Source organism: Chanodichthys erythropterus, chromosome 8 (assembly GCF_024489055.1).
Source record: "Chanodichthys erythropterus isolate Z2021 chromosome 8, ASM2448905v1, whole genome shotgun sequence".
NCBI classification, from domain to species: domain Eukaryota; kingdom Metazoa; phylum Chordata; class Actinopteri; order Cypriniformes; family Xenocyprididae; genus Chanodichthys; species Chanodichthys erythropterus.
This window is the reverse complement of record NC_090228.1, coordinates 1,540,554-1,565,851: the sequence shown is the minus strand read 5'-3', so window position 1 is coordinate 1,565,851 and position 25,298 is coordinate 1,540,554. Positions and strand designations below refer to the sequence as shown.

The window sequence follows — 25,298 nt, the reverse complement described above, 5'->3', positions numbered from 1 at the left end:
ATGAAGTCATTTTCAGTGTGTTGGTGGTGAAACACTCTCGTCTGGTAGAAACTGCAGTTTGTCATCCGCTCCTCTAGGGGCGCAAGCGGCTTCACGTTCATGACATCTTTGGATCCTTGACAACAACATGAGGATGACACCAATTTTTTCATACATCAGAATATGTGAGGAACCAGTCAAATTCAAATACAAGTTTCACACACAATCGCTCATAATTCTTACATTATCTTCTTTCATAACTAAGTTAACTCTAATCTTCTCCAAACAGACATGACCAAGAAACACCATGAATGCAACTACAGCACTTAACCTCAGGTGACTCGAGCCTTCTGATGAGCACTTTACTTCCAGCTAAATGTCACATCATTGTTGTATTTTATACTTCTCTTGGTTTTGTCTAGAAGGTCCAGCCTCTCTCTGTTGGTCACACTGTGGTGGCATTTTCTTGAAAACTAACACTCACTTCCTGTTTCGGCAACGCCACCTCACACTTAACCCACATATGGTCTGTTCGTCAAGATCTAAATCTAGCATACATCACACAGCCTAGAGAACAGGAAGAGAACTTTAAAAAACAAACACTTTAAACAACTTTAAACAGCACATTCATATACAGCTGAGCTGTTCATTGTTAGTTCATGTAAGCTCAAGTCCATTAAATATGAACAGATAGCATTTTTGATTAATGGATTAAATAAATTAACATTAACTAAGATTAGTAAATGCTGTAGAAGTATTGTTCATTGTTAGTTCATGTTAAAAAAAGTAGTTAACTAATATTAACAAATAAACTTGTACTGTAGTTTAACAACATCAGCTCACAAACATCTTTTCAAAAACCTGCAGTAGACAAAAACCTTTTTGCTTTGTTCCAACACAGGGGCTTATTTTGTTACAATGTTGCATTTTCTTCTTGGTTCGGAGATAACTGACTGATTTTGCACATGATCACAGTCACTGCACAACAGCTCACAATCACCAACACGATCAGCCATGATAATGGACGTCTGTCACTGGAGCTGCAAGAGATGAATCAGTGAGAAATTCATACAAATGTGGGTTTAATTTATATTTTTCACATTGGTTACTTCTGGTTAACTTGGTACGTTTTTTAATGATGCAATTAGGAGATCCAAGGTCAGATGATTTAATTGATTTTATTGCTTAATAAGACATAATCCGAAAATAAATCATAAACATATTGAATTTGAATGATTTAAAATGTAAATAATAAATGACAAATATCTTAACTGATAATACAAACAGTCAATCAACTTCCAATACCTCAGATTATCAAAGACAAATGTTAGTAATAATCTTAATCAAACTTTAGTAAAATTGTAATAAAAGTTTAGTAAAATCTTAACCCAATCCAAATATAATGTTAATCAAAAGTTTAAGTATAAATCTATAAGTCTGAGTCACAGGTTCTTGATGCAAAGAGCAGAAGTGAGTAACTCAGCTGACTAAAAGGGTCTTTTTTTGTACCCCAAAACCAGACATCATTAAACCACAAAAGCTATTAAAGTGAATCATAAATAATACAATTGTCTCAGCAGTTTGCAGGTTCAAAGTACAGGACAAACGAGGAATCCGTTCCTCTTTTCGTGGAAATCAGACACATCTGTGAAGACAAAGACCTATTTTAATGTACTTTGGCCTTTGTTTCCGATTACGCACAAGTCTACTTTTGCAGACCCAGCCTATTAAAAATATGTCTACTTTAACACCCTAACATTTACATATGCCAAAGGAAGCTTTCAGAAAGTGTGTACGTGCACAGCAGATTTTAGGAAAATATTCCAGTCAGGAATGATTTTTTAAAAGACTTTTTGACCCTAAAAGACTTTTTCATAAGAAAAACGATTTGCCATAAAATCATAAAAACATAAAACAACAAATGATTACAACATAATTGATTAATTATGGGCAAGAAAAACATAGTTAGCTCAGTTAATAATAGATAACCACACAACAGATTATAACATTTATATTTGTAACATTTTATATTTCTCTGATTCTCTTTAAAATGACTTTTTTAACCAGGATTATCTAAAACTTTTAGTTTTAATAAATAGACTTTATAAATATAGAAATGACAAAAACACAACACAATTACTAAAAGCTTCAAATTTTAGTAATTCAAAATATTAATAAAAACTAAAATAATATTGTTTCAATCATACTAAAATAAGATGAAATAAAAGCTTAAAAGCTATATACTGAAGGTTATTGTATTGTATTAATGCAGCCTAAAATTCTAGAGCGATTTGCAGTTTGGTGAAAAAGTGAAAAAACACTATAACCAAAATTTATTCAACATTTTGAGCATGTTCAGATGTTGGTTGATGGTTGGAAACCACTTTAATGGTCAAATGTAATCATAGTAATTCATTAAAAACACATTCCTGACTCAAAACACAAACAAACACAGTCTTACCGTGGAGTCTGAGCAGATGTGAAGGTTCCTGTGGATTTCACAGAGCAGGTCGACCTGAGGGATGATTCAGAGTTGAGACGAGGCGAACAGTAGCGAAAACCTTAAGTGTAAATGTGAAGTTACTCACACGGGCTGGTTCGAGGTTGATAATGGCAGGAGATGGTAACACTACCGGCTTCAAAACCAGTCAACATCTGATCTTCAACGTACAGACCAGAGATAGCTAAAATGAAAAGAGCAAGCAGATATGACTTTTCCATTGATGTTGAAAAGAATAAGTCATTTAAAATGATTAAAAAAGGTTTGGTAGATTTCACCTGCTGTGACCTTTAAGTTGAAGCTCTCTCTAGGAGATTTAGGTACATCAATCACACACCAGTACGTGCCGCTCTGTCTCCGCTGAATATCCCTCATGTCAATAATCAGAACGTTAGAGGTTCTGTTATCTGATATGGAGACTGTCTTGTGATAGTTTCTCCCATCCTAGAACTCAACATACTTACTTAAAGCCCAGTGATCTCCAACACTCAGATATTTAACATTATTTACATACATATGATTATACCAACAAGGGATGATGATAGATTTTCCTTCTTGGACAGACACTTCACTGACAGACACTTCACTGACGGTATGAATGTCTTGTGCACCTAAAGTGATGAGATGAAGATTAAAGATTTAGACAGCTAATCTAATTAGAATCTAATCTAAAATTAGCAGACAACATTGCATTTTAGTCATTCAGGTTCAAACCATAACTGAAACTGTCTGTTAGATGCAAGAAAAATGACTCACCTGAGATGTTGAAGAGCATGCAGATCAGAACAAACAGGATCATTGCTGTTGATGTGTGAGAATAATGAGATCACCGGCAGAAATTATTTTTTACCACACGCGTTTCCTTCATCACACAAATGAAAGTTACACCTCCACTGTCTGGTTAACATTACATTTATATTCACATCTGATCTGAAAAATGAAAAATATCAGTAAATGTTGAGATTAACATTAAAAACTGAACTGAAAATTCTCATTTTTTGTTTGATGGGAAAATTAAGAGGTTTGAAATGAGGGTATATTTAACAATAACACTTGCGAAAGGCAGAACATGAGTTTTGTTGTAAACTAAACTAAACTGATAGGTTAGGTGAGAAATCACACATTTGTTGTCGGCGTGAGAACGTGCTGCTTGACTTGCTTGTGTTTGCCATTTAATGCTTGAGGTCATTGAAAGCTTCCTTGCACAATGTGTTTTAAACAAATGTATTGTTCCTGCTCGTCTTTCACATTTAAGTTTGTTATACTGGACATTTCATTGTGATAATGCTGTTCACTCCTCAATAAACCATTAAATACTGACAGTGTATGATTAAAGGTGATACAGAGGATCTTTTCGTCTCTGAGAAACCAAAGACTGTTAGTGAGTTTTTGAAATGAGCGCATGCGTAAGAACAACGCCCCTCCTTTCGTGGGCACGCCTCCCAAAACTCGTGCACAAGTATTGGAACACGAGTGTTTACCACCGGCATTCGCTGTGTCGTGTTAGTGGATTCATTTTGTCGGACTCACCGCAGATAACTAACATAATCTGCAGTTGTTACTCCTGTCTCCTGACAAAAACATTGCATGCGGCGCCTGTGGAGTGTGGAAAGTTACTGGAGCGCGCAGCTGCGCTCGTCTCTCACAAAGAACGTCACGGCAGTGATTGACAAGCCAGAGGGCCAATCGTTTACGCGATTGGCTGATGTTTTTAAGGCCCTACCTCGTGCACAGATGATGTATATTAATATTATTCCTTTCAGTGCACCTAATAAATAGTTTTATCAGTTAGTAAAGACAGTTTCAAGTAATATTGCAAAAATGTTTAAAACAAAACATCCTCTGTAGCACCTTTAAGTTAGAACCTAGAGAAATTTGAGTTTAAATTATACACAATATTAGGTTGATTATTATGTCAGCAGAACTCATCAATTAATGTTTGCATGGTTGTTTAAATAAATCAATTAATTAGAATTTTTAACTTACAACCATGACATTTTTCGCTTAAAGTTGTGGTGCCCTGGATTTCTTTTTAAAGTCCACACCAAAAAAATACATGATTGGGATTTCAAAATTATATTGTACTTTACAGCTACTATTATCAGTCCATTCAAATGTTTCAAATACACAATATGGTGCAATAAACCATAAATAAATAAACTAACTTTAAACAAAAAGTGCAGCTTGCACAATCTACTCATCGTTCAGAGCATGTTTTTTGGACGGTCAACCAGAGTACAAAATGTGCGAGAAGACGCCTCCTTGATTGTCTCGTTAAGATGACGCAGAAGTGCGTTCCAGGAGAAGAGGTTTTTTTGACCCCTACACCCTTCATCCCTTCAAAGCTCTTACTCTGGAGGGTAAACCCTTTGAAGGGATTAGGGCGTAGGGATGAGCCTTTCCGAATGGAAGGCAGGGAGGGAGGAGCTGCACGTGGATGCCCGAGAGGCGTTTCTAAGTCTATGGAAATGACTTGTCTTGGACTTGGACTTTGTTAAGATGGAGTGTGAAGCTCTACTGTTCCTGTTGCTTCATGCTTTTGTAGAGCTGCAGTGCTTTTAGTGTGAAGGAAAGAGTTTCGCCCTCCTGTGGTGATTTATGTGAATTACTCCGCTGCAAATCGAGTCTAATGAATTTAAAATAGTCTCGCCCTCCTGTGGTGGTTTTCATGAATTACACTGTTGCTGTTTTCTCCTGTCCTCTCTTTTCTTCTGTTAAAATACAATTTTGTACAAAAGACCAGACTTTCACATTTAAAGGCATACAATTCTCTTCTGCGCCTGTTTTTATCTTGTCTCTCAGCTTGACCATGATAAAACAAGTGAGACATTTTGATTCAGGTCCTTTGTTTTTAACTTTGAACAGAAAGCAATTGAGAACTAATTAAAAAACTTGAACCAACCACCAGAAGGGGGTGTTTTAGAAGATCTTTATCTACTATTGTGTTTAAGTGTCGTCAGATCAACACATCGGCCTTTTTAATGTCTCTTACCCCAGTTCATTTTAGAGCTGGATTGAATCAAGATTCGCTTATCTCCATTTATCTTTGTTTTAAAATATATAAAATACAAATTTGTAAACTAGACGTTTAAGAACTGAGTCAGTAAAGCAACTCGAAGTCATTTTCAGTGTGTTGGTGGTGAAACAACTCGTCTGGTAGAAACTGTGCAGTTTGTCATCCGCTCCTCTAGGGGCGTTCTGATAGTTTTCAAAGCTTGAATCACAAAACGAAACATCTCATAGTGAAGCACTGTACCGGAGCATATTATATATTGTTGTTTGCTCCCTGTGAATAGATTTATGACTGATTACGATTTTATTTAGCTTAATTTCAGATTGTTCTGTCAGCAGTGGGCGGGGCTTACAAGCAGTAATCCAATTGGCTGAAAATGTGATTAATATGCGACCGCCTGTTGCCAATTTGCAATCCACCTGAGGACCAGCGTGAGCACAAGGAGAAGTCTTCTTTGAATATCGTAAGTTATTATTTTAAATCTTAAACATCAGTGGTTATGCTTTTGAATTGAATCCCATTTTAAAGTATATCCATTTGATATGTATTATACTTTAAGTTATAAATTGCAGCATGATTGATCATTTAATTTCTCCTGATATTAATTAACTTGAAAAGGAGGGTGTCTAGATCACAGATGTGTACTTGCAATAACTTGCCCCATAGACATCCATTGGAATGCAAATGTTAACTTATTGTTTTGGATTTGTCATATAAAGGTGTGACTTTATTATATTGTGGAACTTGACTGATGTCTTCCAGATGCTGCTGCATTTAACCTGGAATATTCAATTAGTTTGATTGCTCAAATTAGGAAATCATGAATTTGTTTCCTGTCAAAGTATAAAACTCTAACATTTAATCATGCATGTTCATTTTAGTCTGAGACTTCCTCCAGGAAGAAGTTATTAGTGAAATGAAGTCTTTCTGATTGTCTCTGTGTTTGTAGAGGATCTCTGGGTCAGAACTGCTGGAGGTCATGAGGAGGTGGCAGGAGAAGCAGCCGCAGCTTTCTCTGGGATAAAGGTTACGACGGGCCGTTTCTGTTTGAATGCATGTGTTCTTTACAAACTGGAGTGATCAGTTTGTGCACAATAAAAGGCTAAATGTGACATTTGTTTGCTGTTCATGATTTCCAGCTGATCTCAGCTCTCCAAACATCAACACATGCTTTTACATCCAATCAGTAGTTCAAATGAGGTGTGGGCTCCTCTGTCATTCACTGGCCCACATCTTTAGTAGTAGTTTTTTGGGCAAGCTGACTAATTTGTAAGTTGATGATTGCCAAGCTAAAATCAATTAAGCACTATAAATCCAGCTTATTAGCAGAGTTCACAGATGAATGTCTGTAATGTGATGCAGCTGTAGTCTGAATGTTTCTGATTTGAGGGTGTTTCCCCCAGAGGAAGGCTGGCAGCATCTGAGATTTCCATTGGCTGATATCAGGGGGTGTGGCAATGGTTGATTGAATCCTGGTGCAGCGCTGGTCATGATTAAGGGGAGTGGCCAAAAGGCCACACCCAAACTATGGACTTAGCCTGTGTCTGGAATTTTTACAAGTATAAAAGGAAAAATTGAACTTATGCTCCATAACCGCTGCTAGATATTGTCTGAGAAGCCCCAGGGGGAGCGGTCTGGATCTTTACTCCCCCTTCGTGTCTAGCCTTCTCTCATCCTTCCGGTCATGATCTGATCCGCTCTGATCAGCTTGTCACAGCTCACGACCGGACGACTGTCACGCAACCGTGCTTCAGTGACCAGACGGGGGCTCGAACCCAGATCCTTCCGTTCAGGGAGGACATGCTCAGACCTCTGAGCTACTGGCACTTCCACACCAACTACTCTTTTTTTTGGATTCTTGTCTTTTTTTTTTCATCGAAAAACCTGTGAAACTAAACAAACTTTTTACCTCCTGAGAGGGATTTGAACCAGGGCTTCCCACACCAAGGGCTGAGGATCAGACCGCTGCACCACTGGACCGTTCTCATTTACTGTTATTTGTTTTGAATTCTTGTTCTTTTTTTCATTGGAAAACCAGTGAAGCTAAACAATTTTTCCAAATCAACAGCGGGATTTGAACCAGGATGTCCCATGTCAAGGGCTGACGTTCAGACCGCTGCACCACTGGCCTTTTCTTTCTACCCACTCTATTTTTGTTTTTTTGTTCTTTTTTTCATTGGAAAACCAGTGAAACTAAACAAACTTTGTACTTCCAGAGAGGGATTCGAACCAGGGTTTCCCACATCAAAGGCTGATGTTCAGACCACTGCAGCACTGGTCTGTTCTCACTCACTGATCCTTTGTTTGGATTTTTGTCTGTTTTTTTTTTTTGGAAAACCAGTGAGGCTAAACAACTTTTCCAAATCAAGAGCGGGATTTGAACCAGGGTCTCCCATGTCAAAGGGTGACGTTCAGACCGCTGCACCAGTGATCCGTCTTTGCTCCCCACACACTGTTTTTTTGGATTCTTGTCCTTTTATTTCAGGGTGAATCCAGTGAAATTAAAGAATTTTTCCATCTCCAGAGAAGGATTCAAACCAGGACTTCCAACATCATGGGTTGACGTTCAGACCGCTGCACCACTGGACCGTTCTCTCTCGCTTTTCTTTTGTTTGGATTTTTGATCTTTTTTTCTTTGGAAAACCAGTGAAACTAAACATTTTTTCCAAATCGAGAGCAGGATTTGAACCAGGATCGCCCACATCAAAGGCTGACATTCAGACCACTGCACCACCGGTCGGTTTTCGTGCCCTGCACTGTTTTTTTTTTTTTGGATTTTTGATCTTTTTTTCATTGTAAAACCAGTGAAATTAAAGAATTTTTCCATCTCCAGAGAGGGATTCAAACCAGGACTTCCAACATCAAGGGCTGACGTTCAGACCGCTGCACCACTAGTCCGTTCTCTTTCACTGTTCTTTTGTTTGGATTTTTGTTCGATTTTCTTTGGAAAACAGCAAAGCTAAAGAATTTTTCCACCTCCAGAGAGGAATTCAAACCAGGACTCTCACATCAAGGGTTGATGTTCAGACCGCTGCACCACTGATCTGATTGAAAAACACCTCAGAAAATCGAATCTAATGAACATTAAAGAGTTTAGCCCTCCTGTGGTGATTTTTATGAATTACACCGCTGCAAATCGAGTCTAATGAATTTAAAGAGTTTCACCCTCCTGTGGTAATTTATGTGAATTACAACATTGCAAATTGAGCCTAATGAGCTTAAATGCACTACACTTCTGTAAGAGGGTGAGGGCAGAAAAACACATTTCGCATTGCAATGTGAACAGCCAATAAGATGTATTTACACTATCTATGTTCCATCTTGTTTTCTGGAAAAATATATTTGCACATAAATCAAAAGTGCTAAACGGATTACACATTCCTGCAATGATTTTTGTGAATTTCACCAAAACTAGTCAAGCGTAATGAACTTAAATGTTTTGCACCCTCCTGTGGTTGTTTTTGTGAATTACACCAATACAAATCGAGTCTAACAAACATAAAAGTATTTTGCCCTCCTGTGGTGATTTTCATGAATTACACTGTTGCAAATCGATTCTAATGAACTTAGTTTCGCCCTCCAGTGGTTATCAAGTCTTAATGAACTAACAAGAGTTTCGCCCTCCTGTGGTGATTTTTGTGAAATACTGAAAAAAAACAAGAATCGGCACACTGCCACTGCTGCTCCCAAAGATCGATTTATTAATGAACAACATTTCGACCCAAAGGTCTTTGTCAGTCAAACAACAAGCAGAAAAAGATACAATTTATATCACACCTGATTAACTAATTACCCAATCATCCAATAAAGGAGGGAAGAAAAAAAAACAAAAATAATTTGAAACTACAAAATAATCAACTGTATATAGAAAAATATATTGAAAATATCAATTAATAAGAAAGTAACCAATATATATTTTTCGATATATAGTTTTCTATGCATTTCTAATGAGTCTAATGAACCTAAAAGAGTTTCGCCCTCCTGTGGGGATTTTCATGAATTACGCCATTGCAAATCGAATCTTATAAACTTAAAATTGTTTCGCCCTCCTGTGGAGATTTGAGTGAATTACACCGTTGCAAATCGAGTCTAATTAATTTAAAATCGTTTCGCCCTCCTGTGGAGATTTTAGTGAATTACACCACTGCAAATCAATTCCAATGAACTTAAATTGCATTTTACTTCTGTCCTCTGTTCTTCTATAAAATACACATATATACACAAAAGACCAGACTTTCACGTTCAGACTTTCACGTTCACAATTCTCTTCTGCGCTACAGAGCTTGTATCCAATGTAAGTGTATGAAGTAACTTAGACTCAGGCTTTGTAAAAGATGATCACTTCATCTGTGGGATTTAAACATGTTTCTGGTGCTGCTTCATGATTCAAAGTCTCAAATGTGATCTCCTCTATAATATGAAAGTAAAGTGCAGGTTAACATCCGCTCCACTAGGCGGCAGAAGCAGGTTTCACCTTCAGTCTGACTCTTCGGCTGATTGACAAACATGACGCTTGATGACAGTCACAACAACACGTGCAGATCCTGCAGATGAGATGACAGCTCTTAATGGCACATATTCCAGCTCAACTGCAAATAAAAGCGGCACACAGACGGATCAAATGTGTCACGTGACTCACCTGTAAGTAACTTTCCACATAAAGTCAATTTCTCTTGTCAAATCATGGCAAATCAGTTGTAGTTGTAGCGTTACCTTTTTAGTCTGTGAATGAATCTCCTCTGATCTTCACACTATAAAGTGGAATAAGAGGATTTTGCAGTGGTTTCTGGATTCATGTTAGAGTCAGCAGGAGTTGTGTTGATGTTCTTCTGCTGCTTCATGCTTTTCTACTTCCTGTTATGACTGGTGTATGAGAGGAAAAAACAGACTGTGAAATGGTATTTCAGTGAAAAATGTCATAATATTACAAGCATTAAACAGTAAAGAGCAGTGACTATAGTCTGCTGAAGAAAAAACCCAGGCTGGATTTTGGACACTTTTTAGCTGACCAGGCTGATCTTTGCTGATCAACCTGAGAGACAATCTAAAAGACCAGCAAAAACCAGCTGAACACCAGCTTGACCAGATTAAACCAGCCTACAATAGTTTGACTGTTTGTTTTTCAACAGGGCGACACTTTGCGATTGGTTTTCATTGCGTAACATTTCTGTAATCTTCTTCTGATGTTTTGTAGGTCTGACATTCTTTAAATAGGAAGTTAGTTTTTAATTCTATTCAGTGTTTTAATAATTTTGTAAGACAGTAATTGAATTAATAGCATCATCAGAACTAGAATGAGACGATTGTGTAACAGATTTAATTTAGACTCTTTTTTTAAAGTCAGCGGCTTCACGTTCATAACATCATTGGATCCTTGACAACAACACCTGATGTCAACTTGACCTGATGTTCTGATCGTTTTCAAAGCTTGAATCACAAAACGAAACATCTCATAGTGAAGCACTGTACCGGAGCATATTATATATTGTTGTTTGCTCCCTGTGAATAGATTTATGACTGATTACGATTTTATTTAGCTTAATTTCAGATTGTTCTGTCAGCAGTGGGCGGGGCTTACAAGCAGTAATCCAATTGGCTGAAAATGTGATTAATATGCGACCGCCTGTTGCCAATTTGCAATCCACCTGAGGACCAGCGTGAGCACAAGGAGAAGTCTTCTTTGAATATCGTAAGTTATTATTTTAAATCTTAAACATCAGTGGTTATGCTTTTGAATTGAATCCCATTTTAAAGTATATCCATTTGATATGTATTATACTTTAAGTTATAAATTGCAGCATGATTGATCATTTAATTTCTCCTGATATTAATTAACTTGAAAAGGAGGGTGTCTAGATCACAGATGTGTACTTGCAATAACTTGCCCCATAGACATCCATTGGAATGCAAATGTTAACTTATTGTTTTGGATTTGTCATATAAAGGTGTGACTTTTTATTATATTGTGGAACTTGACTGATGTCTTCCAGATGCTGCTGCATTTAACCTGGAATATTCAATTAGTTTGATTGCTCAAATTAGGAAAGCATGAATTTGTTTCCTGTCAAAGTATAAAACTCTAACATTTAATCATGCATGTTCATTTCAGTCTGAGACTTCCTCCAGGAAGAAGTATTAGTGAAATGAAGTGTTTCTGATTGTCTCTGTGTTTGTAGAGGATCTCTGGGTCAGAACTGCTGGAGGTCATGAGGAGGTGGCAGGAGAAGCAGCCGCAGCTTTCTCTGGGATAAAGGTTACGACGGGCCGTTTCTGTTTGAATGCATGTGTTCTTTACAAACTGGAGTGATCAGTTTGTGCACAATAAAAGGCTAAATGTGACATTTGTTTGCTGTTCATGATTTCCAGCTGATCTCAGCTCTCCAAACATCAACGCATGCTTTTACATCCAATCAGTAGTTCAAATGAGGTGTGGGCTCCTCTATCATTCACTGGCCCACATCTTTAGTAGTTTTTTTTTTTTTTTTTTTTTTTTTTTTTGGGGCAAGCTGACTAATTTGTAAGTTGATGATTGCCAAGCTAAAATCAATTAAGCACTATAAATCCAGCTTATTAGCAGAGTTCACAGATGAATGTCTGTAATGTGATGCAGCTGTAGTCTGAATGTTTCTGGTTTGAGGGTGTTTCCCCCAGAGGAAGGCTGGCAGCATCTGAGATTTCCATTGGCTGATATCAGGGGGTGTGGCAATGGTTGATTGAATCCTGGTGCAGCGCTGGTCATGATTAAGGGGAGTGGCCAAAAGGCCACACCCAAACTATGGACTTAGCCTGTGTCTGGAATTTTTACAAGTATAAAAGGAAAAATTGAACTTGTGCTCCATAACCGCTGCTGGATATTGTCTGAGAAGCCCCAGGGGGAGCGGTCTGGATCTTTACTCCCCCTTCGTGTCTAGCCTTCTCTCATCCTTCCGGTCATGATCTGATCCGCTCTGATCAGCTTGTCACAGCTCACGACCGGACGACTGTCACACAACCGTGCTTCAGTGACCAGACGGGGGCTCGAACCCAGATCCTTCCGTTCAGGGAGGACATGCTCAGACCTCTGAGCTACTGGCACTTCCACACCAACTACTCTTTTTTTTGGATTCTTGTCTTTTTTTTCATCGAAAAACCTGTGAAACTAAACAAACTTTGTACTTCCAGAGAGGGATTCGAACCAGGGCTTCCCACACCGAGGGCTGAGGATCAGACCGCTGCACCACTGGACCATTCTTGTTCACTGTTGATTTTTGTTCTTTTTTTCATTGGAAATCCAGTGAAGCTAAACAATTTTTCCAAATCAACAGCGGGATTTGAACCAGGATCTCCCATGTCAAGGGCTGACGTTCAGACCACTGCACCACTGGTCTTTTCTTTCTACCCACTCTATTTTTGTTTTTTTGTTCTTTTTTCCATTGGAAAACCAGTGAAGCTAAACAATTTTTCCAAATCACAAGCAGGATTCAAACCAGGATCTCCCACATCAAGGGCTGATGTTCAGACCGCTGCACCACTGGTCCTTCTTCACATCCTGCATTGTTTTTTTTGGATTTTTGTCCTTTTATTTCAGGGTAAATCCAGTGAAATTAAAGGTTTTTTTCCATCTCCAGAGAAGGATTCGAACCAGGACTTCAAACCAGGATCTCCCACATCGAGGGCTGAGGTTCAGACCGCTGCACCACTGGACCGTTCTCGTTTACTGCTATTTGTTTTGAATTCTTGTCTTTTTTTTCATCGAAAAACCAGTGAAACTAAACAAACGTTGTACTTCCAGAGAGGGATTTGAACCAGAATTTCCCACGTCAATGGCTGACATTCAGACCACTGGACCACTGATCCAATCTTGTTTCCTGCTCTTTTGTTTTGATGTTTGTTCTTTTTTTCATTGGAAAACCAGTGAAGCTAAACAATTTTTCCAAATCAAGCACAGGATTTAAAACGGGACTTCCAACATCAAGGGCTGACTTTAAGACCGCTGCACCACTGGTCTGTTCTTAGGCACGATTCTTTTTTTGGGATTTTTGTTCTTTTTTTTCATTGGAAAACCAGCGAAGCTAAACAATTTTTACACCTCAAGAGAGGGATTCGAACCAGGACTTCTCACGTCAAGGGCTGACGTTCAGACCACTGCACCACTGATCTGTTCTCACTCTTTATTCTCTTTTTAAATGAAAAACACCTCAGAGAATCGAACCTAATGAACATTAAATAGTTTCATCCTCCTGTGGTTATATGTGTGAATTACACCACTGCAAATCAAGTCTAATTAATTTAAAGAGTTTTGCTCTCCTGTGGTGGTTTTGTGAATTACAACATTGCAAATTGAGCCTAATGAGCTTAAATGCACTACACTTCTGTAAGAGGGTGAGGGCAGAAAAACACATTTCAAGCAGAAAAACATATATTTGCACATAAATCAAAAGTGCTAAACGGATTACACATTCCTGCAATGATTTTTGTGAATTTCACCAAAACAAGTCAAGCGTAATGAACTTAAATGTTTTGCACCCTCCTGTGGTTGTTTTTGTGAATTACACCAATACAAATCGAGTCTTAATGAATTAACAAGAGTTTCGCCCTCCTGTGGTGATTTTTGTGAAATACTGAAAAAAAACAAGAATCGGCACACTTCCACTGCTGCTCCCAAAGATCGATTTATTAATGAACAACATTTTGACCCAAAGGTCTTTGTCAGTCAAACAACAAGCAGAAAAAGATACAATTTATATCACACCTGATTAACTAATTACCCAATCATCCAATAAAGGAGGGAAGAAAAAAACACAATAATAATTACAAAATACTTAACTACAAAATGTTTATAGAAAAATATATTGAAAATATCAATTAACAAGAAAGTAACCAATATTTTCGAGATTTAGTTTTCTATGCATTTCTAGAGAGTCTAATGAATTCAAAATAGTTTGCCCTCCTGTGGTGAATGGTGATACGTGTGAATTACATCTCTGCAAATCAAGTCTAATCAATTTAAAGAGTTTCACCCTCCTGTGGTGATTTTTGTGAATTACAACATTTCAAATTGGGCGTAATGAGATTAAATGCACTACACTTCTGTAAGAGGGTGAGGGCAGAAAAACACATTTCGCATTGCAATGTGAACAGCCAATAAGATGTATTTACACTATCTATGTTCCATCTTGTTTTCTGGAAAAATATATTTGCACATAAATCAAAAGTGCTAAACAGGTTATACAATCATGCAATAATTTATGTGAATTTCTCCAAAACAAGTCAAGTGTAATGAACATAAATGTTTTGCACCCTCCTGTGGTTGTTTTTGATTTCTACAAAAAAAAAATTTCTACAAATCAAGTCTAATGGACTTAAAATAGTTTCGCCCTCCTGTGGTGATTTGTGTGAATTACACCTCTGCAAATCGAGTCAAATGAACATAAAATAGTTTCGCCCTCCTGTGGTGATTTGTGTGAATTACACCTCTGCAAATCGAGTCAAATGAACATAAAATCGTTTCGCCCTCCTGTGGTGATTTGTGTGAATTACACCTCTGCAAATCGAGTCTAATGAACATAAAATCGTTTCGCCCTCCTGTGGTGATTTGTGTGAATTACACCTCTGCAAATCGAGTCTAATGAACGTAAAATCGTTTCGCCCTCCTGTGGTGATTTGTGTGAATTACACCTCTGCAAATCGAGTCTAATGAACATAAAATCGTTTCGCCCTCCTGTGGTGATTTGTGTGAATTACACCTCTGTAAATCGAGTCTAATGAACATGAAATCGTTTCGCTCTCCTGTGGTGATTTGTGTGAATTACACCTCTGCAAATCGAGTCTAATGAACATAAAATCGTTTCGCCCTCCTGTGGTGATTTGTGTGAATTACACCTCTGCAAATCGAGTCTAATGAACATAAAATCGTTTCGCCCTCCTGTGGTGATTTGTGTGAATTACACCTCTGCAAATCGAGTCTAATGAACATAAAATCGTTTCGCCCTCCTGTGGTGATTTGTGTGAATTACACCTCTGCAAATCGAGTCTAATGAACATGAAATCGTTTCGCTCTCCTGTGGTGATTTGTGTGAATTACACCTCTGCAAATCGAGTCTAATGAACATAAAATCGTTTCGCCCTCTTGTGGTGATTTGTGTGAAATACACCTCTGCAAATCGAGTCTAATGAACATAAAATCGTTTCGCCCTCTTGTGGTGATTTGTGTGAAATACACCTCTGCAAATCGAGTCTAATGAACATAAAATCGTTTCGCCCTCCTGTGGTGATTTGTGTGAATTACACCTCTGTAAATCGAGTCTAATGAACATAAAATAGTTTCACCCTCCTGTGGTGATATGTGTGAATTACACCACTGCAAATCAAGTCCAAGTAACTTAAAATAGTTTTGCCCTCCTGTGGTGATTTAAGTGAATTACACCATTGTAAATCGAGTCTAATGAATTTAAAATAGTTTTGCCCTCCTGTGGTGATGTGAGTGAATTACACCACTGCAAATCGAGTCTAATGAACATAAAATCGTTTCGCCCTCCTGTGGTGATGTGAGTGAATTACACCTCTGCAAATCAAGTCTAAGTAACTTAAAATACTTTTGCCCTCCTGTGGTGATTTGTGTGAATTACACCATTGTAAAACGAGTCTAATGAATTTAAAGTAGTTAGTTGGTGACAGCCATTATACCTTTTATGTACAAATGTTAAAACAACCAACTTTTTAGATAAGCCAACAGTGGGACTGAACTCATTGATTGAAACACATTATATCCTGAGCCACTGAGTTTGTGGTGTAAAGAAGTGTTTTTCCTGTGTGTTTTGTTGGATGTGTTGAAACTCCACATGTGATACGACTTGTATTCATTTTATATATTGAACCTCTGAGCTTGACACTGCAAGGTTACTTTTATGCATAATAGACACTTCAGAAATCATGGTATTTGAATTAAGACTCTGGGCCTTTAGTTAAATCGTCATACTTTTAGAACCTGTATTCAATTTCTTTTAATTCACTTTGTCGTAATACCATGAATCGCCTAATAATTTTAGAAAGGACTTGCTGCCTTTATTATGTCTTAATTACTCGTCTACTGGAAAGTAGTGCAGAGATGCACAGTATGGCTTGATTATGGCATGTGCCAGTGGCTTCTGTGCATAACACACCATGCCACATAATGTTAATACCACCTCTCCGTATGTGTTTGAATAAGCTGTAAGTATGACTTTACACCCTGTTCTCTTACAGATCTCACCGTCGCCTGGTGAGGAAACAGAAACACCAGAGTCACCGGCATCCATAACTTCATGCCTCTTCCTGAGTTTCAGACAGATCCAAGTGAGCCAGGCGAGTCCAGACATGTGTAATGACAGCTTTCACAAACCAATCATGACACACATCATTATTCAGTTAAATACTAATCCAATTAGAAAGTTAACTATACTTCCCCCTTGTATATTAAAAACTGAACTTACATTATAAAACTTAACCGAGCAGTTAAAACCATAAATTAGGCCCTGGTTCAAAGGTTCACCAGAACAGCTCCTTCTAGTGGCGAACCATTGGATATAAATGGTGTGCTATGAAAATATGACTTGGTGACAAAAAGATTTGTAAAGGTTTTGAAGCCTCTTGAAGCAGTTCAAAAAAGCAGCCAACACTAGTTTTAAGATCTGTTTTTCCAAATCTTAAAGGGGACCTATTATGCCCCTTTTCCCGGCGTGTCCCCAGAATGTGTCTGTGAAGTTTCAGCTCAAAATACCCCACTGATATTATAATAGCACCCCTATTGGGTGTGAGCAAAAACATGCCATTTTTGTGTCACTTTAAATGCAAATGAGCTGCTGCTTCCCTCCCCCTTTCCAGAAGAGGGCGGAGCTTTAATAGCTCACACTTTAGATACTCAACAACAAAGCTGGAGAATCTCATGCAGCCAAAATGAGGATTGTCAGTAACGGTGTTCAGCCTTACATTGTTCAAACCGGAGTCGACACTGATGGAGAGACTCAGGAAGAAGTTACAACTTTTAGAATGAAACTGGACGTTTCTGAATGGTTAGTGGATAAATTGATGTAGTTGTTGTGGAGTTAAGACACTTTATTGAATTTCTTTGGCACATTTCCTTCATAAATGAAATTCAACCCAGTGGCTCAGATGCCGTGAGTCTATGGAGACTCTTTATGTTTGTTGGTACATCCGTGTCATGTTTTTTAGGTGCAGACAGAAATGGTGGACTGGCTCACTCAGGGCGGTAGATCGTCACTAGTCATGGGCGGGGCTTACGTAAGAGTACGGGAAAATGTGGAACCGCTCGTTTGGAGAAACTGTGATTTATGGGGATTATAAAAAAAGGAGTGGTGGATTTTTACCATTATAGGCTGGTTGTTTACACACATTTGTGATCAAACACCTCATAAAAGTGAATTTTGCATAATAGGTCCCCTTTAAAGAGGAAACTGAAGAACATAATATAGCCCACGTTTAACCTGGCCATCGCCAGACGCGTGTGAGTCCAGTCGCCCCGTGGTGGCTCTTGGGAAGGCCGTGTTTCACTGGGGGCCGAGACGTGGCGTATGCTTGTGCCTCTGCTGCCATGGTGGAGAACCAGGCGCTGCGGGACGGGCAGGAGGGCGTCAGGAGAAACGCAAGCCTGTGTGGAGCAACAGTGAAGAGGAAGCCCACATGTGACTCTACAAACACACCGAAGCAGTCAAGACTTTTTATTGAACATTTTCTGCGACTCAAACACATCCTGCTTCTTCAGTGTTAATGTCTTAATAAAGGAATAGTTAATTTTTGGGTGAATTATTCCTTTAATGAATCTATTTCAAAAGCGTCCCAGGAATGCTTTAATTAATGAAGAACAACAACAACAACAACAAAAAACCCAACGCCATCAAAATAATTTTATCCTCTACTTGTTTGGAAAAAATAAGTCTGTGGGTTGAAGCTCAAATGAAACCCCTCCTGATGTCTGCTGGTCGATTCCCTCCCGGCCTCAGACTCCGTCGGCCAATGGGAACGTCCGCTCCTGGGAGATGACCCGGGAGTGGGCCAATGGGGTCGAAGCGGGGGCGGGGTAGGATAACGGGCGATTGGTCGTAGTCTCCACCGATGATGCCGGGAGGGTAGAGGGGGAGGGGGAGGGGAGCCGGGGCGGATGGGAAGGGTGAAAGTGGGAAAATCGGAGGCATGTGTTGTGGATAAAAACGTCTTCTGTGCAAATTCTCCTTCTTCTGTTTGTGCTTCTTTTTGTAAAGCTGAGGGCAAAAAGAAATGTCAGATTTATTTATTCTTTATACAATACCGATTCACAGCAGCTTCAGGGAAATAACAGAATCAATGACACAAACTTCATCAGATATGAGAAAAATTCTCTAAAGTTCATCAATTATTAAACAAGTTCAATTCAGCACTATAAGAACAGCGTTATTCAGCTCAAGACAAGTCAGTATTGACTGAATTCAGTTCAATTAAGGATAGAGTTAAGAGTTTAAAATAGCAACTTAAAAAAAAGTAATTAAATAAAAAATATAATATTCAATTTAGATCGTTTGAGAAATTCAAACGTTTCTCAAAATTCATTGAGAAATTGAGAAATCAATTAAATGGCAACAGTTAACAGAATAATTGAATACATTAATTCAATTATTTTATAATTTTATATATATATAAAAAACAATTATTTCTGTATTATCTGTTTCAATTTGGTTTTTATTGTTATTTTTTTACAGTATAAAATCACACAGTGTAATCTATGTATCAATATGATTATTTATTTTTAAATTAAAAAAAAAATATTAATTCAGATTGTGTGCGCCAACCCAAAAAGCAATAGATATTAAAAACATATTTAATCTTTTCATAATCATATTAAAAATAAATCAATTGCTAAAATGAATTTCTGTATATTCAGTTTCAATTTGGTTTTTATTAATTGTTCAATTTTTACATTACAAAAATCACTGTCTTATCTGTGTATCAATATGATTATTTATTTTTAAATGAATAAAAAAAATATAATAATAATTCAGACTGTGTGCCAACTCAAAAAGCAATAGATATTAAAAATGCAATTAATAACTTCATAAGCATATTAAAAATAAATAAAGACTAAAAATGTAATATTGTATTGAATACTGAATGTTTTTTAATTATAATAATGCAAATTCTTAACATGATTTTGTTATTTTTTAAATGTTTTAAAAATGATTGAGTGCCAATACTATAAGAAATGTTTTTTTAAATATGATTGACAGGTGTGTTTCGCTCACCTCTCTCCAGTCAGTGTCTCTGTGTTGATTTCCTGCAGGGAAACGCACTGCAAACCACACAACATTTGCTCAGTTACATTTCATCTGTCTGATGTGTGTTTATGTGACTGTGAGTGTGTGTCTTGTTACCCCTGAAGTCTCTGTGCAGCAGGTGTCTCCAGAGTGAGGGATCATGGGTAGCGACGTTCAGGTCTCGGCACACGGCCGACAGCGAGACGAGAGAGACGACGTCCAGCAGCCGCAACACACGCAGCAGCAGCTCAGGAGGAAGAACAGCCAGACCGAACAGAGCCGGCAGACCCAGCGCTGCACACACAAACAGCCATCAAACACTCTGAACGGACAGGCCTTACTAGTGTGAACACACAGCGAGAGGAATAATCACCCTGTCTGGCAGCGGCCATGAGCGGATACACCAGCTGATCTTTAAAGAGACGAGACAGTTTGCTTAAGTCTCTGTAGACGACGCCAGCGCTGCCACCTGAAAGTAAATGCAAAGTAATGTTTCATTTTTTAAATTTATGACTTTGTAATTTTTAATCAAAATGTCTTTGTCCTATTTTGACAAAATATTAGGGATGCACAATATATCGGCCACCATATACTGGCCAATATATGTTAACTTTTAATTTTATCTTTATCGGCCGATATATTAAAACCGATAAATAGCTGAGATGCTTCAGATGCGTGCTGTTCACCATGATCTGTTTAAATTGCTTGAAATATGATTTAAATCACTTCAAAAAAGAAAATAGTTCAGTGAAACATGTGCAGCACAAGTCTGTCATATAGACTACATAAAATTATAATGAGAATGTTATAATTGTGTGATTGGGACATGGCTTTTAATGGTGAGACTTTTGTTTTTGTAATCAGGCTCTCAAAAATTATATAAAAATTTGGATTTGGATTTAGATTGGCCAATATATAGGTTATCAGCTTTCAAATATAAAGAATTATCGGTTATCGTATTGGCCAAAAGTTTCATATATTGATTATCGGCTTAAAATATGTAGAACTATTGGTTATCGGCATCGGCCAAAAGTTTAATATATTAATTATCAATTTTCAAATATATAGAAATATCAGTAATCGGTATTGCCCAAAAGTTTCAAATATCGATTATCGGCTTTTAAATTTAAAGAATTATTGGTTAATCGATATCGCCCAAAAGTTTCAAATATCGATTATCAGCTTTCAAATATAAAGAATTATTGGTTATCGTATCGGCCAAAAGTTTCAAATATCGATTATCGGCTTTCAAATATAAAGAATTATTGGTTATCGGTATCGGCCAAAAGTTTAAAATATTGATTATCAGCTTTCAAATATAAAGAATTATCGATTATCAGTATCGGCCAAAAGTTTCATATATTGATTATCAGCTTTCAAATATATAGAAATATCAGTAATCGGTATCGCCCAAAAGTTTCAAATATCGATTATCGGCTTTCAAATATACAAAATTATTGGTTATTGTATCGGCTAAAAGTTTCAAATATCGATTATCGGCTTTCAAATATACAAAATTATTGGTTATTGTATCGGCTAAAAGTTTCAAATATCGATTATTGGCTTTCAAATATAAAGAATTATTGGTTATCGGTTTTGGCCAAAAGTTTCAAATATCGATTATCGGCTTTCAAATATAAAGAATTATTGGTTATCGGTATCAGCCAAAAGTTTAAAATATTGATTATCGGCTTTCAAATACAAAGAATTATCGATTAACAGTATCGGCCAAAATTTTCATATATTGATTATCAGCTTCCAAATATATAGAAATATCAGTAATCGGTATCGCCCAAAAGTTTCAAATATCGATTATCGGCTTTCAAATATAAAAAATGATCGGTTATTGTTATCAGCCAAAAGTTTCATATCGGTGCATCCCTCCAAAAAAGGATCAACTGGACCTTCTCCAGTTACTTGGAGAAACTCTGCCCCTGCCAGCTGACGCTCATCTGCATACACTTTTGAGAGCCACACCCACATCTCAACATCCAATCAGCAACCAAGCCCCAAACCACATTTTTAATCAGTTACACTTTAATGTACGTGTCACAATATGGACGTTTCGGCACAACTTTAAGGGTCAGCTTAATATTAAATACTATTAAATGCAATATAAAAATTACCTGCCCAATCAGCCATCACATAATCATCTGCTTTGAGCACCAGCTTGCGAGAATTCTCCATAGCCTTGTCCATCTTAAGAACAGCTGTTTCACAACAAATAAACAAATACTCAACTGAAGGAAGACAGTGCTGACTAATAACAGCGGCTGTATGCAGATTAACGCACCATTAATGACAAGCGTTTGGCCCATTGGCACGGCGACCACCGACACCAGGCTGTTCTCCAGAAGTGGGTGGGCGTACTGAAGCCTGAACACGCCCCCTGCAGCCCGCCAGCCAATCGGCATCTCGCCTGAGTTCACATTAGAACCCTGAAAGAGATAATAACCAATTATGTTCAAATCTACAAATGTGGCGGTAATAAACAGATCGCTTGCACTACAAAATATCGTGAAATAATCTAAGTATCTTATTATCCACAGTGTGTTAGGGAAATGTCCCACCCCTTACCAGAACCGTGAGTTTAAACACAATACTAACTCAACCAGGCCCCCCCACGTATGAATTCTTTAAATGAAAAATATTGTGACGTAGGAATATTGTGAAAACTCAAGACTACAATAGAGGCATTTCAGGGAGTTCAGAAACTGACAGTGATATAGAGAAGAACTCCCGCTGGAGCGAGTCTGAGGGGTCAGCAGGGGTCATCAGGTGAACTCTGACCTGTGGCAGGAAGCCGGTCTCCAGCAGCAGCAGATGCGTCGCCAGCATCAGACAGTCTGATGGTTTCTGACATCTCGCCGAGTCCAGCAGCCTCTCCAGCGCGTGTGGAATCACACCGTCCTCCTCCGTCTCACAGCACAGCAGCGGTGGAGGAGCGAAGAGCCCGGCACCCACACCCTCCTCATCCTCCATCCACTCCTCCATCCCAGAATCCCTCACACTGCTGCTCTCTGCGCCACCGGCCTAAATCGACACAAACACAAACATGCTGACTCACGGCATCAGGGTGTTTGTCATTTCACTTTCTTTTCTTCAGTTATTGTTTAAAAAAATAATGCCAGCAATGCAGTTTTAGAGCCTTGTGAAATCCGTCTGTGCTTTCTGTGATTGAATGTCCAATTCAACTGAATTCATAAAACAATTTCATATTTTTTTTAATTTAACCATAATAAATCCTTACAAAATTTTCCAGAAATTTATTGTTGTCTGTTTGAATTTTTTAATCAATGATGATTTTTTTAATCATCAAAAATGAAGTCTAATCAATTTAATTGATAAAACTTTAACAATTTAATAATTTACAAAGATTTTAACAAATAATAGTGCCCTATAAAATGTTTTTTTTTTCTTCTGGATTTTCTGGTTTTATGATATAATTGTCAAAAAATTACATCTAATCTATTGAATTCATAAAACTTTAACAATTTATTTAAAAAATATATAATTTTTCTTTAGAAATGATCTTATCTGTTTTAAATTTTTCTAGAGTCCGTGTTGTATTATTTAATATATTATTAAAATGTATTATCAAAAAGTATGTCTATTCAATTGAATTCATTCACTTCAATAATAATATATTAAAATTGTAACAATAATAGTGCTCCATGAAATTTTTTTTTCAGAAATTCTGATGTCTGTTTTAATTTAGATTGTATGATTTAATACAATTTTATTATATTAAAAAAAAACAGGTCACCAAATAAATACATTTTTTAATAATTTAAATCATGTATTTAAAAGAAATTCCTGTCATTTTGTGTATATTATTATTTACATCATCATTCACTGCTGAGTACTGTCTGTACTGTTAATACCTCTAAATCAAAAAGATGTGTTTAATTATATTTAATATCGACCAGACATGTATATTTTTATATATGTTCATGTTTGTATGGTGCTGAGAGACTGTGTTATTTTAATTAGGACATTCAGAGCTATATTTCAGGTTGGGATCTGACCTCCTGACTGGAGCCGGGTGTGTTTCCTGAACTGCTGGGGGTTTCTGGGGCAGTTTGTGTTTGCTGAGAACAGCCCTGGGGCAAAATCACACTGATCATATCTCCAGAAACAACCCCACAGGAGGAGAGAGTCTGTCCCGTGTCCACAAGCACCTCCGTCCCGTTCAGAGACAGACTGAACTCCACATCAGATCTACACAGAAGGAGAAAGAGATGCTTTCAGATGAAGAAATGAAAGTGTGAGCCTTCCTACGACTTAGATTTGGGTTTGATTCTAATAAATGTATATTTTGTGATGATATTGAAACCACGGATCATCTGTTTTTCAGTTGCATGTATGTGGAGGCTCTATGGTCTGATATTCATATTCATGACCCTTTCTCAGATTTTAATTATTATTATTTTGCTTTTATGTTATATTGTATTCTCTCATGCACCTGTTCTGTAATTTGTAATGCAACAATGTGTTAATAATGCCATGTTGTTTGTACATTACTAATTGGTTAATAAAAAAAATAAATAAAAAAAATGTGAGCATCACATGTTATAAAAAATATATATATATATATCAACACATTTTTTTTGTTCATTAAAATAAATCTAAATTATTTTAAAATATTTTTAAACAATTTTAAAAATTATTTCCCACTGGAAATAAATAAACTAAAACTGAAATTGAACCTAAGCATCTCAAACTCACCCCAGTCCGCCCTGAGGCAGCAGCTCCTCTCGGACCCGGACTCTGAGCTCGGAGAGAGTCGGTTCTGGTCCGTCCAGCTCCAGTCGGCGGGTCTGTTTGTTGATTCTCACCCTGAGCTTCATTCTGCCCTGAAGGGAAGCAGATCTGTCGCTTTCATTTCACCCAAACTCTCCACAACCGCTTTTACTTTCACTAACTATAGTATAGTTACTATATCAAACTATACAGCGATATTACATGCTGAATGTAGTTCAATGTTCGGTGCCACCGCAAATCCAAAAGAAAAACCCTCGACTGAATGTGTTTATTTATATATTAATATAAAATGAACTGAATGTAAACATCACTTACCTTTCAGATTCGCAGAAACTCTGCAGCCGAACAAAACTGCTGATCGACAGAGTATCAAAATAAAAGTCCTGCTACTAGCAATTTCTTTTATAAATATGCCAACTCATTGTGAAGTTTCATAACACTATTTGTCAATTAAATAATAAATATGTAATTTAAAAAAACAAAAATTACAGTTTATAAATATGTATTTATAAATATCTAATGAATAAGCAACAAGTCGGTACTACGCAATTTATTTACAGAGCAACTGTATTAATTACCAAACTGCATTTGATGTACTTCTTACAAACAACATTTTTATTTTTTATTCAACATCAGGAATTTAGGTTAAATAATTTAAAATGTACATTTATCGTCAGTTTAAATAATACAAATAATTATTTTATTAATATACTCATTTTTTTAGTCCTTTGTCAGCTTTATCTCATTTTAACTGTATACTTTTGTATTTTTTTTTCTTTAT

General features: G+C 37.2%; 1 protein-coding gene and 3 long non-coding RNA genes across 7 annotated transcripts; 2 read left to right on the top strand and 2 right to left on the bottom strand.

Moving 5' to 3' along the window:
- Window positions 1–14: 14 nt before the first annotated feature.
- On the top strand, window positions 15–6,541 carry LOC137023746 (uncharacterized). Its single transcript, XR_010895573.1, has 3 exons — window positions 15–315; window positions 5,804–5,955; window positions 6,442–6,541. It is a non-coding gene; the product is annotated as an uncharacterized lncRNA (long non-coding RNA).
- On the bottom strand, window positions 310–3,759 carry LOC137023745 (uncharacterized). Of its 3 annotated transcripts, XR_010895571.1 has the most exons (6): window positions 3,236–3,759; window positions 2,758–3,090; window positions 2,568–2,663; window positions 2,441–2,494; window positions 485–1,019; window positions 310–452 (listed from the first exon to the last, which is right to left on the bottom strand). It is a non-coding gene; the product is annotated as an uncharacterized lncRNA (long non-coding RNA). The 3 variants fall into 3 exon arrangements; XR_010895570.1 differs by having other exon boundaries at window positions 310–1,019; XR_010895572.1 differs by having other exon boundaries at window positions 310–1,019; window positions 2,768–3,090.
- Window positions 6,542–9,996: 3,455 nt separating the features above from the next.
- On the top strand, window positions 9,997–11,768 carry LOC137024107 (uncharacterized). Its single transcript, XR_010895639.1, has 3 exons — window positions 9,997–10,133; window positions 11,030–11,181; window positions 11,669–11,768. It is a non-coding gene; the product is annotated as an uncharacterized lncRNA (long non-coding RNA).
- A 6,336-nt stretch (window positions 11,769–18,104) lies between these two features.
- On the bottom strand, window positions 18,105–24,881 carry fbxo7 (F-box protein 7). Of its 2 annotated transcripts, none has more exons than XM_067390797.1 (10): window positions 24,833–24,881; window positions 24,482–24,609; window positions 23,782–23,974; window positions 22,544–22,786; window positions 22,047–22,191; window positions 21,880–21,963; window positions 20,127–20,222; window positions 19,871–20,047; window positions 19,742–19,788; window positions 18,105–18,727 (listed from the first exon to the last, which is right to left on the bottom strand). In XM_067390797.1, exons 2-10 carry the CDS (start codon window positions 24,601–24,603, stop codon window positions 18,419–18,421), a joined length of 1,416 nt encoding a protein of 471 aa, XP_067246898.1. In that variant the 5' UTR covers window positions 24,604–24,609; window positions 24,833–24,881; the 3' UTR covers window positions 18,105–18,418. The 2 variants fall into 2 exon arrangements, with proteins under 2 accessions (XP_067246898.1, XP_067246899.1); XM_067390798.1 differs by having other exon boundaries at window positions 24,482–24,604; window positions 24,833–24,855.
- Between the last annotated feature and the right edge of the window lie 417 nt (window positions 24,882–25,298).

What these genes read in the sequence shown, in the direction of transcription:
- fbxo7 (XM_067390797.1), bottom strand. Translation starts at nt 24,603, where the DNA reads ATGAAGCTCAGGGTGAGAATCAACAAACAGACCCGCCGACTGGAGCTG. An exon ending in AGACCGGCTTCCTGCCACAG is followed by an intron (nt 22,192 to 22,543) that starts GTCAGAGTTCAC and finishes TATCTCTTTCAG; the next exon opens with GGTTCTAATGTGAACTCAGG. An exon ending in CATGGCCGCTGCCAGACAGG is followed by an intron (nt 20,048 to 20,126) that starts GTGATTATTCCT and finishes TTGTGTGTGCAG; the next exon opens with CGCTGGGTCTGCCGGCTCTG.